The sequence below is a fragment of the Neolamprologus brichardi genome, chromosome 9 (assembly GCF_056152115.1).
Source record: "Neolamprologus brichardi isolate AB-2024 chromosome 9, ASM5615211v1, whole genome shotgun sequence".
NCBI lineage: Eukaryota > Metazoa > Chordata > Actinopteri > Cichliformes > Cichlidae > Neolamprologus > Neolamprologus brichardi.
The window spans coordinates 34,210,770-34,230,083 of record NC_142112.1 but is presented as its reverse complement, the minus strand read 5'-3'; the positions used below and the strand labels follow the sequence as shown (position 1 = coordinate 34,230,083).

The 19,314-nt window shown below is 39.1% G+C and overlaps 1 protein-coding gene across 1 annotated transcript; it reads right to left on the bottom strand.

Annotated features, from left to right (window-relative positions):
• Window positions 1-397: 397 nt before the first annotated feature.
• LOC148101524 (uncharacterized) lies at window positions 398-12,354 on the bottom strand. Its single transcript, XM_087846350.1, has 4 exons — window positions 12,263-12,354; window positions 8,424-8,529; window positions 4,989-5,585; window positions 398-3,903 (listed from the first exon to the last, which is right to left on the bottom strand). The coding sequence occupies exons 2-4, from the start codon at window positions 8,439-8,441 to the stop codon at window positions 3,211-3,213; spliced, it is 1,308 nt and encodes a 435-aa protein (XP_087702476.1). The 5' UTR covers window positions 8,442-8,529; window positions 12,263-12,354; the 3' UTR covers window positions 398-3,210.
• Window positions 12,355-19,314: the final 6,960 nt, after the last annotated feature.

The following is a 19,314-nucleotide window of genomic DNA, read 5'->3' as shown; positions in this document are numbered from 1 at the left end:
ATCGGCTTTCAAGATATTCTTTCGTACATTCTTCTGTCGTGTTTCATGTATTTGCTCCAACATTGCTAAAACTGCATTGTTTCTGTGGCTTGTTGGTCTGGGTAATGATTAGGTGTGCAAGCTCCCGGGTTCAGCTCCTGGACAAGCCCATGTGGTGTTATATGAACTCTATAAAGACATTTGGTAGAGATATGATAACAACTTTCCAAAAATTTCAGCCAATTAATTCTCTCTATGAATATAATTAACTAATAAATTCTGCTGATGTGTTAATCCACAGAAGCTGGATAATAAAGTTTACTGTGTGTGTCACTTCATGATGAAGATGTCACTTCATCTTAATTCCACCTTACAGGAAGCGTCTGCAACTGTTTTTTTAATGCACCTATTTATTTTATTTTATTATGAAAATTAAAACTCATCAGATTAAAAAACCTCAAGCAAAACAATCAATAAAGCTGCATAAACTGGTAACATATACACAAACAAACAAATATATACATTAAGTACATTAAATACAGGCCAAAAAATTAGAAACTAAAACGACCAAAACTTCAGAATCTATTAAGAATGAAAACTTGAACATTATGAAAAGTGATGAAAAGTGTCTAATGACAGAAAAAAAACATAATAATATTCAGGTCAAACATTTGCAGGCTGAAGTAGCTGCATCCAAGTCAGTCAAGTTGAAAAATCTCCTTAAAATCTATTAAGTGAGATCAGCTCATTACGTTTTTGTTGATTTCCGCTGATTTCAAGAGGAAGGAGCTGCAAATCTGAACACTCTTTTTTCCCAACATAACTCTTTCGACACTGAGTTGGTAGTGGGGTATGTTCCTACACCTTTCATGGCAACTATCCTCAGCCACATATTCCTGGATATATATAATGACACCATCAGCTTCCCATTTCACCATCATTGGCTTCTTTGATGTGACTCAGTGCCTCTGTGTACCTGTAAAACTCCATGACATTGGGTAAGAGGGGTTTTTCATGTTATATGTGAGAGAATTTGGAGTAACAGTAGTCGAACATGCCAAATCAATCCACAACATACTGCCATCCCCTGGCTGTAACCTGCATATGCATCACATTAAACCTAAATCCTGTACCATAGCCACATGATGGGCATGAAGATGAGGTTCAAAGGGCTGTGTCATGTTACCAGATAGCTTCATCGCCACAAACATAAACATTCTTCAAAAATCAAAGGTTGTAAATATTTGCTGTATTTACAAGCATGTGCAAACAAACAAGACAATAATAAAAGAAAAAAAATGTCAACATTTTACAAATGATACACTGAATATAAAAACCAAATATGAGCACAACTCCACATGTACAATTGTCACTGCATATAAACAAGACAGATGACATATTAAAAGAAGTAGAAACATATAATATACAATATGATCTGAAGCTGGTATTGGTGTATTTAAATTCCTTTTCTTTAGGCTCACATACACATTACTGCTTACCCTAATCATCTCATACAAGATGCTACTTACTTTACGTGCAGTATTTACCTTAACGTGCATTATGGTATAATAGCCCACTCACTTCTATAGTGGTGGAGATGTAGACAATAATGTCAGTTGATATGTAAAACTATGAGAAGTAGACCACAAATGGGAGATATCGAGTGCTGGGAACACATTCTGTCAGATATTATTAATCTATCAGATTCTTGAATGTTTTATGTACTTAAGCCACAGTTAGAGAGTGAAACAGAGACTGACACTGGCTGAAATGTGTAGTAAATATTTTATCTTGAACTTTTATGATGAAATACAAACTGTGAACTTTGAACTCTGGACTGGTTTACTGTGTGTAAAATTGCAAAGCACATTTTCCCTTTGTCAGGAAAGCAAAACAACAACAACAACAACAACAACAACAACAACCACCACACACACACACACACACACAAACTCACAAACGTATAAAAAAGGACACACAAAGAGGGACACACAGGAAGGAGACACAAGAGGAACCTAATGGACAAGGACCCAGAAAGGGAAAATCTACCACCATTCGCAAACGTCGGTGTCGATTATTATACAGCAATAAAAAAGTTAATCCAGATACAGACTTCAAATGTGAATTTGCGTTTCATCTCGTTTTTCCATTTACAACACTAGTGCTGTAATATCAATTCAAATTAGAATAAAAAATAAATAAAATAAAGAGACGTACGAAACACTGTGAATGTGCTTTAATGTACTAGAAATACTACTCACCATCAGTTACAAATTAAAGAAATGAAGAAAGCTCGTTTTTGTCACGGGCTGGTATTTTGAGTTTTATGCCCGTTTGTATTATGTTCCAGTTTGTATAGTAGAGACTTTAACCTTCAGTTAGTTCTATGGTTGTGTTCTCAGAGGACTAGAGAGGCACGGCTTCACTTGCGACACGTGGAAGGTGTTATGGATTTTCATATTCCGGGGCAGTTTAAGACGGACAGAGACGGGTTAATCACAGAGTCGACTTCAAAGGGACCAATGAAAGTGGGAGACAGTTTCTTGGATTCAGACCTGAGTGGGACGAATCTGGTAGACAGCCAAACCTTTTGTCCAGGTGTGTAGGTGGGAGCAGGAGTCCGGTGGTGATCCGCCACCGGACTCCAGAATTCTGGACCTTGGCCGAAGAAACTGCCAAGGAAGAAAGAAAAAAAATCTGATTATTTACCATCAGATCCCGAGCCCTCCATGTGTTAATCAACAAACTGCTGCTGTGCTACATCCATAAATAATGAATAAATAAGGAGCTAAAGCTAAAAGGACAGTTTATTTGTACCATCTTCATGTGAACACATTCAAGAACATCACAGATGAAAGAAACATTAAAAACTTCCACACTACATGAAGCAAGAAAAATAGTTTTGCTTTCAGGTGGTTTCAGAAAAAACAAAAACATCAAACACCTCCAAGCCTCTTTGAAAGAACTAAAAACCTTTATTCTCATGGTCCAATCACGAGTGAACTCCCCGATGAAGCCTTGTGTGCTAAAACATGTCAGAATTTTAAAGGTTAAACATGAGTTTCCAAAACGTTTTGCTGGAGAACAATGAACTATTTGACTGAGTTTCAATTATTTACAGACGAGCAAAACCAGGACAGAGAAAAAAGGACAAAACTGACTCAGTAAAACGACAGAAAATAAGATCCCATGTAAATCTGTATTATGTAGAAGTTCAGCCCAGCAACCAGTTCAGTTCAACACAAGTTTAAATGATTCTATCTGAACTCTGTGGAGCCTGATCTCAAGCTTTTTGAGTCTGACACAGAAACCAGAGGATCTTTCTGTCTCTTCAGATTCACTGTGATCCAGTGATGGGAGAGATTTCAGCCCTGAGTGATCACGCTGATGTTTGCACAGAGCAGACAATGAGGTGAATGTTTGGGCACATTGGTAACAGTGAAACAGTTTATTAGTAACGTGGGATTGTTTGTGTTTGGAGTATGAACTGAGATTCCTGAAGCTCTTGCCACACTGGTCACAGCTGTAGTTTCCTTCCATGTGTGTACGTTCATGATAGTTACGACCATTTGAGTGTGAGAAGCTTTTGTCACAGTGTCTGCACTTGTAAGGTTTCTCTCCTGTGTGGACTCGTTTGTGTGTTTTAAGCCCCCATGCAGAGGTGAAGGATGACCCACACTGATCACAGGCGTGCTTTTCAACCCCACTGTGAATCAGTTCATGTCGTTTTAAGTTATGTGATGTGGTGAAGCTTCTCCCACATTCTTTGCAGTATTTCAGTTTGTTTCCAGTGTGTCTACTTTGATGTATTTTTAGGGAGGCTTGCCAACTGAAAGTTTTTCCACAGAGGTCACAACAAAAGTCTTTCCCACCACCACAGTGATGACAGGGTTGAGAACTGGATCCATCTGTGTCGCTCTGCTTCTAAACAAAGACACAAAGACAGTGTAAGTCAGTCCTTCAACATTTTTATCCTGAACGCCGCCTGAAATAAAGAGCATCTCTGCAGACGTCCAATTACATTTTACTGTTTCAGTTAACACACTCAGTTTACTGGGCTGCAATAACTACAATACTACCACCATAATACTACAGTAATACTAAAATCATAACTGACATGAAAATCTGAATGATCACTAAGGCTACGTTCACAATGCAGGCGAAAGCGCATCAAATCAATCAATCAAATTTTTGACCCTATGCGACCCATATCTGATCATTGTATGACAGTGTGAACGGCACAAATCCGATATTTTCAAATCCGATCTGGGTCACTTTTATATGTGGTACTGAATCCGATACATATCCGATGTTTTAGAAAGCGTCTGCTGTTTGAATGGTCATGCTGCATTAAATCCGTCTTTTACGTAACTGATACAAGACAGACGGCAATTATCAGCGCCGGAGAAGCGCCCGAGAAGACATCGCGAACGCTTCCTGGCCATCCAGTGTAGATGTCAGTGAAACTGTTGGGAAGACAACGTTGGAGAAACGTGAACATTTTATTTGTACTGTATAATCTGCACATTCTGACAGAAATCTGCAACTATCCTTTGAAACACCGCTCCTCTCTAAAACAGCAATAAGGATCATTATTAGGTTATTTACATTATTATGTAAATAACAAAGTAACTTAAAGCAAAAATTGGGAAACGTAAAGTCCGAAGTCTTTATATTAAGGGCCATCAGTCAAACAATACTGTTTGGTCTGGGTCTAAACAGAGCGTGTTGTGTGTGACGTCTTCTTTTGCGCATGCGGGCCGCTTTGAGCGTTCACACTAGAGCGCGTTTGCTGTCACATGTTATTTGTAGTGTGAACAAGCAGACAAAAAAAAAAAATCGGATTTGATCAAAAAAATCGGAATTGAGCATTAAGACCTGCAGTGTGAACGTAGCCAAAGAGCTGCTTTTCCATGCAGTAGAATTGCTAACATGCTAACACAGTTTAATGAGCAGAGTTGTTCCAAACAGTCAGGATAAAATGACAAGATAAAAATATAAATACATACCTCACAGTAGCTGCACTTGTAGAGTCTCTTTCTGGTGTGGATCTGTTGGTGTTGTCTCAGGTAATGTGGAGATTTAAAAGTCTTCTCACACAGGTCACATTTATAAGGTCTCTCCTCAGTGTGGGTAAACATGTGTTGTTGTAATTGTGCGTCTGTAGCAAAGTATTTGCCACACTGTTCACAGCAGTACACATCATGTCTGGTGTGAATGCGTAGGTGTATATTTCGGTGCCTTCTCCGGCTGAAAGTTTTTCCACAGATGTCACAGCTGTATGCCTTAATTCCAGAGTGGGTAACTAGATGACTCTGTAAGTGGCTACTGCGAGTAAAAGCTCTGCCACACTCATCACAGCTGTACGCTTTAACTCCACTGTGGATGAGTTGGTGTTGTTTTAGGGAGACCTTCAAGGAAAAAGACTTTCCACACAAGTCACAGCTGAACGGTCTCTCTCCAGTGTGGATGACCTGATGAAGTTTTAGTGAAGCCCTCACTGTAAAATCCTTCCCACACTCATCACAGGTGTATGTTTTCTCTCTCTTTCTTCTGTGAGGTTTGTCGGCCTCCTGAGAGCGCTGACTTCTCGCTCCGTGTTGGTCCTGCAGTGACAGAGATACAAACAGAGGCAGTGAGTGAAATGCAGTCGTGGAACAAACTGAACCTTCAAACTCCCTCCATTAACACTAGTTTTAAACCTGAAGGTGGAGTGTGGCACCAAACACCTCAAACACTAAAATCATGCCCATCCCTCCTGATTGTGTACACACACACACACACACACACACAATTATTTTATAATTTATATTATAGTGTTGTTTCCTATTACATATTTCTATAATTTTTATAGATTTATACATAATTATTCAGTGATATTAAATCCAATGTTTGTTTATTTGTTTATTCAAAAGGAACCCCATTAGCTTCACATAAAATATTATACAATAAAGTGGATGCAAAATATCCACATAATTTGGCTCTTACATCCACAGTGAGGTTTCACAATTCTTAAAATATAAGCAATCAACAATAATAATATCAATAACATTGAGGCACATTACACAAATTTCAAAAACAAATCCTCTCTTACAATATTTACAACAACTAAAAGCTCTGTAAATTGGCTTCTAAGTGTTCATTGAAGTTTTGAATAGTTGCTAATTCTCTAATTTTATAAGGCAATTTATTCCACTTAAAAGATGCTCTAAATATAACAGTTTTACAAAAAGTTACTTTTAACTCGAGCATTTACTAAATTGCAGTTTGTTGAAAACTGTAATATCATTATGTATTTCATCGGGATACTGCAGCTGAGCAGAAATAAATGTGGTGTGTTTAACAGAATTGCTTTCTTTATAACTACAAGTAAGCTATAGAATATTTTAGCCTGTACAGGAAGCCAAGAAAGTTGATTATGCATTTTATCAATATTAGTATCGTATGAACATCTTAACACTAATCTGGACGCCTTATTCTGGACTAACTGAAGTCTGCTAAGATCTGTCTTATTAGCTGCTGACCAAGTGATTGAACAATACTCCAGATGAGACATTACTAGTGCATTAATGACATCTTTCATAATTGAAGAAGTGATACACAAAGAGCATTTCATAGCCATAGCTATGCCTGGTCCCATTTTCCTAATAACAGAGTCGATGTGCTGAGACCATGAAAGGTGGTGATTTATGGTAACTACTTATGAGCACCTGCAATCATTCTGGTGCTGTGTATTAAACCTCGACAGAACAGAGAAAACCGACTCATAGTGTGTTAAAACATTTATATTTCTTTTTATTCTATCATCTTCCGGAAGAGAGAGTCCTGCACAACCCAAACGCCAGTTCTGCCGGAGGTTTCTTCCTGTTAAAAGGGAGTTTTTCCTTCCCACTGTCGCCAAAGTGCTTGCTCATAGGGGGTCATATGATTGTTGGGCTTTTCTCTGTATCTATGAAGCGCCTTGAGGCGACATTTGTTGTGATTTGGCGCTATGTAAATAAAATTGAATTGAATTGAATTGAATTAACATTTTATATGGTGTCTGTATATGGCGGCCTCATGTCTTATATGGTGTTATTTCTGTACTTTGTACGTCACACAGTTTCAAACATTGCTTATATGGCAAAGTTCCTCTTTTCTGTGTCTTATCTATTAATACATATATTAGTACACTTGCTTTTTACACATATATATAAGCATTGAGCCAAATTTAGTAATGCCAACATACTGAAAGAACAATATTTGTCTCATATATATAATACATCTATATATACACTGTCAAAGATACTTGAGTGTTTTTGAGTGAAGATTTGAGGTGATAGGAAATATAAATAGCTGCAACTTGTATCTTTTACTGAAGCTCAGTATTTGACACAGAGTTCACTCACATGTGCTGTAATAACTAATAATGATTAATATAATAACTATAATATTGGCCATATTATATTTACATTACCAAAGTGAGATGACTTTAGTCTCATGAACAACATTAGCTAATTGTTATTTACTAACTAATCTTAAATGACTGTTCAGTACAGAAATGAAGCCAAACAATCATGTTTTACAGTCCTGTGGTCTCAGCCTCAGATACTTATTAAATCACACAGAGCTCATGTAGAAACAAATGAACAAAATATGTTCTCCTTCATTTCTGTCAAACAAAGCTGTATGAAACGTTTCCAGCTGTTAGTATCATGGTTGCTAGGCAACCTGGGCAGCGTGATGGAGGCTAGACCGTCCCATTTCACAAGCCTACAAGCCGGCCTTAGCGGTCTTTGAGTACGCGGCCCTTGAGGACCGTTGAGGCTGAGTACTTTAAAGCTGCAGAACCTGAATTGGGATACAGCCATGATGATCTCCAGCCTTGTGCTCGTCAACATTCTCACCTGAGTTAAGAAGACGATTACTGAAATGGTCTCAGCAGGTCCTTTGATGACAGCAATGAAATCCAGTGGTAATGGTTTTTTGGGATTAAGTTCATTTTTATGGCAAAGAAGGACGATGTAATTCCTCTGATCACTCTTCATAACATTCTGGAGTGTATGCAAAATGCTATTATAAAAACTTAGGCAGCAACTTTCCCAATATTTATGCAATTCGCAAAACTTTTGGCCACGACTGTATAACCTCTTTTTAAGTTTCTGGATATTATACATGGTTATGCTCAGGATATGTCAGCCAATTTCCACTGGAAATGCCTTTTGGTTAAACTGTCAGCAAGGATTTTGCATTTGCACTGTTAACTTTTTATATAACTTTAATGCACATAAAAATCAGCTTCTTGTTTAAGTGAAAATACATTGATGGGTTTTTTAATAAAGTTGCGAGGTTGTAAAGTATTTTGTCTGGTGTCAATTATATCGTCAGCTATATCGTTATCGCAAATTTTCAAATATATATCATGATAAATATTTTTGGTCATATCGCCCTGCTCTGTCTGTCACCTTCTGTGTTGAGCTCATCGTTTTCTCTGTAGTGGCTGAGCTGAGTCCAAGTAGCTGAAAATGTTCCTCTGCTGCTCCGTCAGACTCTTCTCCTCCTGCTGATCAGCTGGGACACAAAACAGATCTTTGTTAGGCTCCACACTGCACTGAAGAGTCAAAGTGTCTCATATGTTCATCTGACAAGTAAAAGAACACATTTTTGCTTCCTGAGGTGGGCAACTTATTGGAAACAAACACAAAAGGTTTGAGCACCGATACCTGGCATTGCTGGCATTGAAAGATGCAATGCCAGCAATGTGGATTGTCAAGACTAAAACCAATCATTAAGCAAAGACAAGAGGGATCATTTGTTTCTGTTTATTTAGCATTCACAACATTTGTAGTTGCCTTCTGTACAGGGGAAGTCCACGCACACTGTGTGGTACCGCCATCCGCAGAAGGTGCATTCAATCTCTGTAAGAAAAACTAGATTGTCTGGGACTGAAATGATATTAACAAAAGGAGAGGCGATTTGTAAAACTTCAAGTGTATGATAAGGTGAAAACAAATACACAATTGAATGTCATGTAGTTGAAGGTTTTTTTTTTCTTTTGGAAGACCGGAAAACACTGAAAGTTACAAATGTATTGTGCTTGAAACAAATTCAAAATAGGTGATAAAGCCAGCTGCACATGTGTGTCACAAGTTAGTGGTGGGCGGATCTATCCAAATATCGATAGTATCGATCCCAAGTCAGCATCGGTATCGGATCGATACTAGCCTGGTGAGAGCGATTCTTTACTTTGAGTTCTGCTTGTTTGCTATGCTGGTTGTTGCCACAAAAACGAAACAACCAGGTCGCTGGACTCACCGCTCCTGTGTCAGCGGAGAGCACTTTGCTCCCTCTCCCCCACTTTTATGTTTCGGTGTTGCACTGACACGTCACGTGACTTAGACACTTTGGGGGTTGTTAAGTTGTTTACATATTAATTATATTTTTTTTGTTGTTTTTGTTGTTGAGAATTTTAATTGTAACTTTTGTATTATAGTTTATCAACAGTATTTGTTTTAATTTGTTTACTGGTTTGCGTGCACTTAAGACTGCCCCAGCCCAGCAACGGGGAAGTGTCCACTCTGGCGGTCGCCCGCGCCTCCAGCGGAAGCCCCGGAGCTGGCCTGATGGCCACCCATATGGCAAACAGCAACAGCGCAGCAGGCGTGGAAGTGAGCTGGGGATCACAGGCAGCTGGGCAGACGGCCGGCATGCAGGAACATGCAGCCTGCGTGCCGAAGTGGACAGCATGCCGCCCTCAGGCGTGGCAGGACCCCCGCGCACCATGACCTCCATCTCCAGCATGGCAGGTCCCGCTGGCGCACAAGCCTCCGGCTCACCCCGAGCCGTGCGCTGTCCACCCTTACAGTGATCACACAGTTGCTGTAACAGTAGCCTACATTCAACGGCTGCAGCCCTCCTGCTGCCAGCTGTACACATTAACACCAAAAACAACAACAGCACAAGCAGCGCACAGGTTTTAAGCCGGGAGGCATCATTGTAGATGCAGTGAAGGTGAGTCCATCTCACCTGCAGCGGCATCGCAGACCACGAGCCGCCACAATAATAAAATTGTTTTATTTAATTATAAATAAATTATTTCTCCTAATTATGTTCTGGGTTTTTAACTAATTAATAATACCAAAGGAAACATCACAAAAAACACTTAAGTTCATGAAAATTAATTGCCATTTAGCAATTCAATGAGGCATCCCCCTTATTTATTGAAAAGTATCGTATCGGTATTGGTATCGGCGATACTGGCCTGAATTTACTTGGTATCGGATTGATACCAAAATATGCAGTATCGCACACCACTATCACAAGTAAATCTGGCTGTATAATAAGCAGAAACAAGTGACCCCTGCAGTCTTTGCTTAATGATTGGTTTTAGTCTTGACAATCCACATGGCTAGCATTGCATCTTTCAATATGTTTGTGGGTAGATTTGAATGCACCAGTGTAAGTGCAGCCACTCGTGCTGTGTCCCAATTCAGGGTCTGCACGCCTGAAGTACGCATTTCAAGTGCGATTACGTCACCGCCACGCGACGACGGCTGTCTCAATTCGAAGTGTACTTCAAATGCATACTTCAAATGCATACTCCAAATGCGCCGTCGATTTCCCCAAATATCAAGCGTGGTCCGGTGCGCGCTTCGTGGTCCCATATATCCCACAATTCATAGCGCGGCGGTGGGTGTGGATAATTTTGCCGCAAAATACGGCAGAAGGGAGCGGCCAAGAGTGAACTGTCACAAGTAAGTACTGAACATGACGTCACTTAATTATGTGCGAATGTTTAATAACGAAGAACATTAAAACATTGCTGTTGGCCACATTTTGGCAAAGTTGTGTGACATTAGTGATGTTTGTACTTACAGCGTTAACTTGGTTTTAAAGCATATATATATATATATATATCATAATAATCTGACAATAATATAATATTGGCCATATTATATTTACATTACCACAGTGAGATGATTTTAGTCTCATGAACAACATTAGCTAATTGTTATTTACTAACTAATCTTAAATGACTGTTCAGTACAGAAATGAAGCTCAACAATCATGTTTTACAGTCCCGTGGCCTCAGCCTACTCAACTAATCAAAGTGATGTCATGACAAAACATTTTTCTCCTTCATTTCTGTCAAACAAAGCTGTATGTAACGTTTCTCGCGGTTAGTATCATGGTTGCTAGGCAACCTGAACAGCGCAACGAAGGGCTAGACCGTCCCATTTCACAAGCCTCTCACTTCCGCACTTCTGGTACTTATAGTGCGCGCCGTACGTAGTACGCGTAGTGCGCGTACTTCAAGCGTGCAGACCCTAATTTGGGACACAGCCTCAGACTCTACTCAATGTGGTCATAGAAACAGGTGCAGATGTGTCACAAGTTAATCTTGTAGTAGGCTATGGCACATGGCCACAGGTGGCGCTGGTTGGCTCGACTCCATTTGAGTGCACACAAAGTAAATGCACACTTTAGTTGTGAAGCATAAACGCTGAAATCGGAGTAATAACACGTACGAGGGGAACGATGACGAAGACAAGATTCTCCCGATCGTTTACTCTTGCTTTCCTGTGAACAGCATCGGCATGAGTATATCACCAGGTAAACCCGCGACATTTTTAAACATTTTGTTGTTTTAGAGGAACAAGACTGACGGAGTGAATTTGAGGTAACCTCACAAATGTCACAGATGACATATTTGGTGTTTATTTGCTGTTTTGTCGGTAGCGGCTCCTGAAAAGAAAGTCTGCCATACATCTGTTCAACCAACTCCAGTTGATCAGCCCACGTGTACACACACACATACAGAGAGCCCTTTTGAACGTTGGCAAGTATGTGTATGTGGTGTTAAATAGGCCTATACTACTGTGCTTTGATGTTGCTTGTAAGGGTGAAACTCATTGTGAAACGTTTGAGAACCACTGCTACAGAACAATGGAGATTTCCCTTATATGGTAACAACCTCAACTCACGTGACGCCCAGAATTGTACAATACTGATGCTTGAGAGCGCGCGTGTGATGCAAGTATGTGTAGAGTGTTGAGCGCGTGATCAATGGTGAGAAAAACAACTCACGAAACCTGACCTTTCTATACTCGTGGCTCACTTCCACTTCTAATCTATTCGTTTGCACACTTACACACACCCAGCTGCTGTTTCCTGTTTTGCTACACTCTGGAGAGCCTCGCCTTTAACGGTCTTCTCTCACAGAGAGCAACAGAAAACTTCACTCAGAAAACTTCGAAAAACTCAAGATTGACTGAACTCAGTTCAAAGTTACCTTGACACTTACCTTTAGATGTGAGAGGTAGTGATGGTCCGCTTGAAGCTGACGCTTCAGTGCGTGTGTCAAAAAGATCAACTGCTTCAGAAGCACTGTGTCTAGGCTTGATTCGTTTGGCCGGAGTCACGTGGCTAGTGACGTCTGAAGCTTAGAACGTACTTTTTTTTGAATTGAACTTTATTGAAACACAATGAGTATACAACATACAAACAGATGAAGTTTACTAAAGAACAGAACATGAACATACAGAACCAGGGGTAAAAAAAAAATAATTATGAGTACGCGAAAAAAATCAACATATAAATATTGTTCTGAGAGCCTTTTTGTTGGTTGAGTCTGAAATTGATTGTATGTACAATTCCATATCCTTATAAAAAGGCAGAAATATGGTGTTTTATTAATAAACTTACATTTATGGATAAAAATTTTAGCTAAAAGTATTAACAAATTTATTATTAAAAAAACATTTATCATTCTTCCTGGGGAACTTAAAGAAACAGAATAAAACATTTTCCCATCATTAAGAAAACTCCCTTAAAATATGGACAATAACAAAACTGCTAAATTCCTTCCAGAATCTCTGTGTAGAGGAACAGTACCAAAAAAGATGTGCCACAGTTTCTGGATGATCCCCACAGAAAGTTCAATTAGTATTTATGTCTCTTTTAAATGTTACCATATAGTGACTGGCAGGGTAACATTTATGAAGAATTTTATATGAGATTTCCTTCACCTTGTTTGCAATTAGATATTTATGGGATCATCCAGACTGTCTTCCAGGTGATATCTGGAACATGTCGGTTCCAGTAAGATATTATATATATGGGAGAGACACGATAGCTTCTTGGAATAAACTACGTATTCTCTTATTGCTGTTACCAAGTTCCTGTGAAAAGCAGATTTTTCCCACTGCTGACTCAGCTGGATCAGGGAGAGTGACTGAGGCAGATATTGAACTGTCAGTGTTTTTATATAACATTAAAGTACCTGAGGGTATGGCACCAAGCACCTTTGAGAATTCCCAAACACTGATGGGAAAATTATATAGTGTAAGGAATTTATTGTAAATAAGTAGTACTCCCTCTTTATTAACCAGCTGAGCCAAGGTCAAGGTCAAGGTAACTTTATTTATACCCATAGGCAAGGTAAATTTGCTTTACAGAAAAAATGACAGCATTTGGCATCCCTTTAAAAACACACATACCTAGTAAAGATATAAACCTCACTGTGGCACATATATGGTCATTTTAATATTTCGAATCAAAAACAGTTCTTATTTAATTCAGTGACAGCAACGGGGACAAAGCTATTTTTATAACGCTTTGTCCTGCATCTCGGAAATAGAAACCTCCGTCCTGAGGGAAGAAGCTGGAGGATGGGAACCATTTTTAAAGATTGATAAAGCCATCCTCTGTACCTGCGTAGAGCACAGGGAGGCTAAACAAGACTGTGGCTCACCTATCAGACGACTGGACCATCTCACTATCTGATTTAGAGAGTTTTTCTCTGTGACAGAGGTCTGACCAAACCATGCCACCAAACAAAAGGATAAAACAGACTCAATAAAAGAATGATAAAACAAAGTTAAACATTTTTGGTCAATGTGGAAATGAGCAAGTTTCCTAAGACAATAAAGGTGCTGGTGACCCTTTTTACAAACTGATTTGCAATTTTGATCAAAGTTCAGTTTTTCATTGATTATGGTCCCAAGATATTTATATGATTGTACTTGCTCTATTTTCTGACCTTTAATTAAAGTGTCTGCGTGCCCATTTTGTTGTTTCCTAAAATCAATCACCATATCTTTTGTTTTAGATATGTTCAGCTGGATATAAGACTCCTCACACCACTGAACAAAGTCATCAATGAATGGACCGTGGTTAGTTTCACCCTCTTTCAGTAAGCTGACAATAACAGAGTCATCTGCATATTTAATGATGGCCCTGTTTTCATATCTGCTCTGACACATGTTTGTATAGAGAATGAATAATAAGGGAGATAAGACGCACCCTTGAGGAGAACCTGTGGAGGAGAACACTGGGTCAGACAGAATCCCATTTATTCTCACTCTTTGTGACCTGTTAGTTAAAAAATCTAAAATCCAGCCCACCAGGTTTTTCCTGATTTCAAACTGTTCTAAAAGTCTTTTAATTAAAATATGGGGCTGTATTGTATTAAAAGCCGAAGAAAAATCAATGAAAAGAAGTCTTGCAAGTCCCTTTACTCTCTACATGTTTAAGAATCAGATTTAACAAAGTCAAAAGTGCGTCCTCCACTCCTCTATTGGCCTGAAGTCATTTAGAATTTTTGGACGACTAGATTTAGGGACAGGAACCACGACTGCTTCTTTCCAAAGAGAGGGCACATGTTGTGTTTGCAAGGATTGATTAAAAATAACCTGAAATATAGGACTGAGTTCATCAGCACAAGATTTAATTAGGCGGCCACTAATATTATCAGGACCCTGGCTCTTGTTCACTGTATGACTGTATGAAAGGCCTTTTTGACGTCACTGAGTTCAATGATAAAGTGCTGAGTATCTCTCAGTTTCTGTTTCAGTTCCAAAATGTCCTCGCTAAAATCAGAAGAACTAAAACGAGCATAAAACATATTTAAAGCATTTGGAAAATCTCTGTCTGAATTAAAACCATCTAAAATGATCTGACTGCTGCTCTGGGAATTTTGAAACCCTGCTATGGTTTTCATACAAGTCCAGGCAGACCCAAAAATTTTTGCAGCAAATTTGCTTTCAAGAAGGTTTTTGTAGCTCTGTTTTGCCTTCAAGATCTCGATTTTCAGTTCCTTGGTGGCTGTCTGAAAATCAGTAACAACTCCCTCTTTAAAGGCCTGTCTCTTTCTCCTTAAACAGGATTTGACGCTTTTAGTGACCCATGGCTTATTGTTAGCGTAGACTTTAACGCGCTTACGGGGTATAATCATATCTTTACAAAATACTGCATAAGAGGTAGTAACATCCACCAAAGCGTCAAGATCATCTCCACAAGACTGAATAAAAACCTCCCAATCTGTACACTTAAAACATTCCTGCAAGGTAAGCACAGATTCTTCTGACCATATGTCAACATCATTTTGGACCCAAGTTTCCAGGAAAAGTGATTTATTTTTAAATAAAATATCTCTGTTGTTCCAGATGAGGTGGACGTCACAACAATGTGATTGGTCACTGGCAATGTTGAACCTGGAAAAACATTTATTATAATGATGTGAGAACAACACGGACACTCGTGCTGTGTCCCAATTCAGGGTCTGCACGCTTGAAGTATGCATTTTAAGTGCGATTCATCACCGCCACGCGACGACAGCTGTCCCAATTCGAAGTGTACTTCAAATGCATACTTCAAATGTATACTCCAAATGCGCCGTCGATTTCCCCAAATATCAAGCGTGGTCCGGTGCACGCTTCGTGGTCCCATATATCCCACAATTCATAGCGCGGCAGTGGGTGTGGATAATTTTGCCGCAAAATACGGCAGAAGGGAGCGGCAAAGAATGAACTGTCAAAAGTAAGTACTGAATATGACGTCACTTATTTAAGTGCGAATGTTTAATAACGAAGAACATTAAAACATTACTATTGGCCACATGTCGGCAAAGTTATGTGACATTAGTGATGTTCGTACTTTCAGCGTTAACTTGGTTGTATATATATGTATATATATATATATATATATATATATATAGAAGATAAAATTATTTGGGTCATCTGACTCCTTCTTGATGTGCGTACAACAAGGCCATTTTCTTTTAGGGTTTCTGTCTATTTTCTGTCAATGGGAAAACCTGTTGTAAAAGTAGCTATAAAAATGAAGAAAAACTCTTTACTTTGGTATGAGTGGCTGCACCAAGCCAAAATACCTCATTGGGGTGTTTTAATAAAATTATTTAGTTCTGAGTTCTGAATATGTGCGCGGTGCTTTTTTTTTCACTAAGGGTTATTTTACACGTACTAGGAGTTGAGGCCTGCATGAAATTCTTTGCTAGGTTACAAGCATTAAGAAATACTAATATCGATCGGTTGTTGACGCCTTCTTGGCCCGCGGTGTGTGCAAAATAAGACCGTTTTCTTTTAAGGATTCTATTTTCTGTTAATGAGAAAACCCGTTGTAAAAGTAGCTCAAAAAATGAAGAAAAACTCTTTACTTTTGGTCTGATAAGGAGTGGCTGCACCAAACCAAAATACCTCATCGAGGTGTTTTAATAAAATTATTTGGGATAGAGTTCTGAATATGTGAGCGGTGCTTTTTTCACTAAGGGATTTTTTTTACACATATGAGGAGACGAGTGGGCGGCCTGTAGGTTAATATAAGAAAGTAAAATACATCCGCTATTGTAAAAAGAAATGGCTCTCTACAAACAATAGAAAGTCCTTCTTTTCATTACAAGCCTTGGTGTAGCATGCCTCCACCCGGCTCTATAAATATAAATGCAATCCGTTACTAGTCAGATAATCTTAAAGGTTTTTATTTTATTGCGCCTGTAATAAGATTAACATAAGAAAGAAAAATAAAGCCGCTATTGAAAAAAGAAATAGCTCTTTACCTAGAAAAAGGTTATCAAGATCATTGTCATAATACTGAAACATTTAAACAGAATTCAAACTATGAGTTTGTCTGTGAAAAACTAACTGCCTTGATCATTCTGTCTGTCCCTATGCAGCATGCGCTCCGTTCTCCGCTGACTCATCAGAAATCTGCTGCGTCACCCCCCTAAACCTTTCCTCCCCCCAGGAACCACCCCTCCTTTTTTTTATAAATACTATTGTCACTGCTTAAGTCAGATTGATCATTTAATTTAGCACTTTAATAGAAAGCAGTATTTAAGAATACTCAAGTAAATATTGTACTACAAAGCTTTATGCACTGCATTGATGTGTTAAAAATGTTTGGGATTGTTCACAGTATTTGCAGATGTGTGATAACAAACAATTTGTATTTTGGTTTTTGGTTTGTATTTAAAGGTTTTTCACCTGTGGCTGACTGTGACCAAAAAGAAGATTAAAGAAAAAGGAAAACAAAAGAACTGCCTGGTCATTGAGTGATATCCAGTTAAACACCTGTGGTAGATGCATCAATCCTTTTCAAGCGGGGAAGCTGCACAAACTTAAAGAGCTTGACAGTTTCAAAGATATTTAGTTTATATATTTTATGTATTTTATATGAGACAGTACTTGTGTAAGAATGACCGATGTTGCGCCAAAAACTGATTGTCTGCTAAAAATTGACTTCCGGTTTTTGCCCTAAACTGATTGCTCGTATTTAACCTGAGAGAGTGATATTAGGCCCCTCATGTCAAACTGAGTGATTTGTGGCCCCAATAAATTATTCATGAGCTCAGGAAGTAAAGGAAGTAATAAAAATATGATATTAATAAAATTATGATATTCATCAAAAAATATGATATTTATCCAGATATGGATACTTTTTATGCTTAAAAAACACCATCTGGTGGTGGGTCAGTGCATGTGTGCGCACGTACGTTGCATGCCTCGGGGGAAGACTTTATTTCAATTTATTTGCATTTGTATAATCCGAACAAGGAGATTTAGAATCAAAGTCAGAGTCGCAAAAAACTCTCCGTCTTTCTCCAAAACACGCGCAACAACAACAACAACAACAAAAAAAACCCTAGAATAACTTAGGGAACCCTCTATTTCCCAAAACCTTATATTCAAAAACAGGGGAAAACTCCTGAAAACATCCTTAGTCTTTTTTCTTCAAACGATCCCTCTTCCTCAAATTCTCAAGTTCTCCCTTCGCTCTTACTCGAACCCGCAGCCGCAGCCAGCGCAGAAGGAAAAAGCGTTTGTCCTACTCCCCGGCTTGCACGTACGCACTCACGAACACATCCTCCAACCACACACACCTGTATTTTGCTCCATTGCGGTTTATTTCACACCTCAAACATTTAGTAAACAATTAGGCAAATACAAGTAATCTCCAATAAATTACAGGTAGTAAGAAAGTAAACTAATAACTCTTATGCTACGTCCACACCTACACGGGTATTTTTGAAAACGCAGCTGTTTCTATGGGTTTGGACCTTTCGTCCACACATGTTTCGAATCACCGAAAACTGAGATTTTATAGAAGTCCTTTTTTGCGTTTACGTGTGGACGAGGAATACAGAGTTCATCACGCAACGTCAAAGGTATGTGCCTTTTTTCACGTCAGACTGTGCGCCACGTTATTGTTTACATGAGATGAATTGCAGAATGGCAGATAGTCAGATTAACAGTATTTTGTCTCTATCTTCAGTTTTTACACGCAGTTACTGTCCCTCCCTTTACAAAGGCAGAGGCATCACGGTGTGATTATTTTATGTGTAGTTGTTTTTTTCCTGTGTAATAATATTCAACATTGCTGTCAATACATTTTTCAAAAAATGCCTCTCTGTGCAAAATGGGTTTAAAAAAATAAACAACTGTGGAATACTGTTTGTCGTGATTTGAACCGAGGGAACAAATCGTAGCAGGATCACGCTGATATCATTTGTATCCCACTGTAACTTTACTGTATAAAGAGCTAACATCTCCAAAATGTCAGGAGTAGTTAGTCATTACAACAAGTGTTTGTGAACTAAAAATCAATTATGTGGGATACTGTTTGTCCATGATTTGAAGAGCCCAGCGCGTGCTCCCAACGCAGGGAAAACCAATTACGCAGGAGAGACCTACCTTGGCACTTGTGCAGGTGAAACCAAAGGGAAGATATGCTTCACCATATTTTCTAGTCTTTGGCTTTGAATGAAGTTGGTTTGGAAACATATTCAGCTATGCTTCATCTCCTGCTTTGCGTTTGTGTGGGCACCCTGTGCTAGCCAAGCGTTTGGGTTTTTTTCCCCCCTTTTCATACCGGGCCCCCCCTCGCAATTTCTCTGCGCCCCCCCCCCCCCCCAGGGGGCGGGCCCCACACTTTGGGAAGCTCTGCGCTAACCCAATGTAGGACAGAATCCGTCTCAGCTCCGGCGGATTTTGGGGCTATGCCTTCAGCCTCAGAGAGAGCGAAATCTATTTCTATCAACTAAAAGCAGGTGAACGTTTT

Bases quoted from the DNA above. Each gene is read 5' to 3' on its own strand.
- LOC148101524 (XM_087846350.1), bottom strand. The intron at 3,904-4,988 runs GTATGTATTTAT...GTCTTTGTTTAG, and splicing joins ACAAGTGCAGCTACTGTGAG to AAGCAGAGCGACACAGATGG.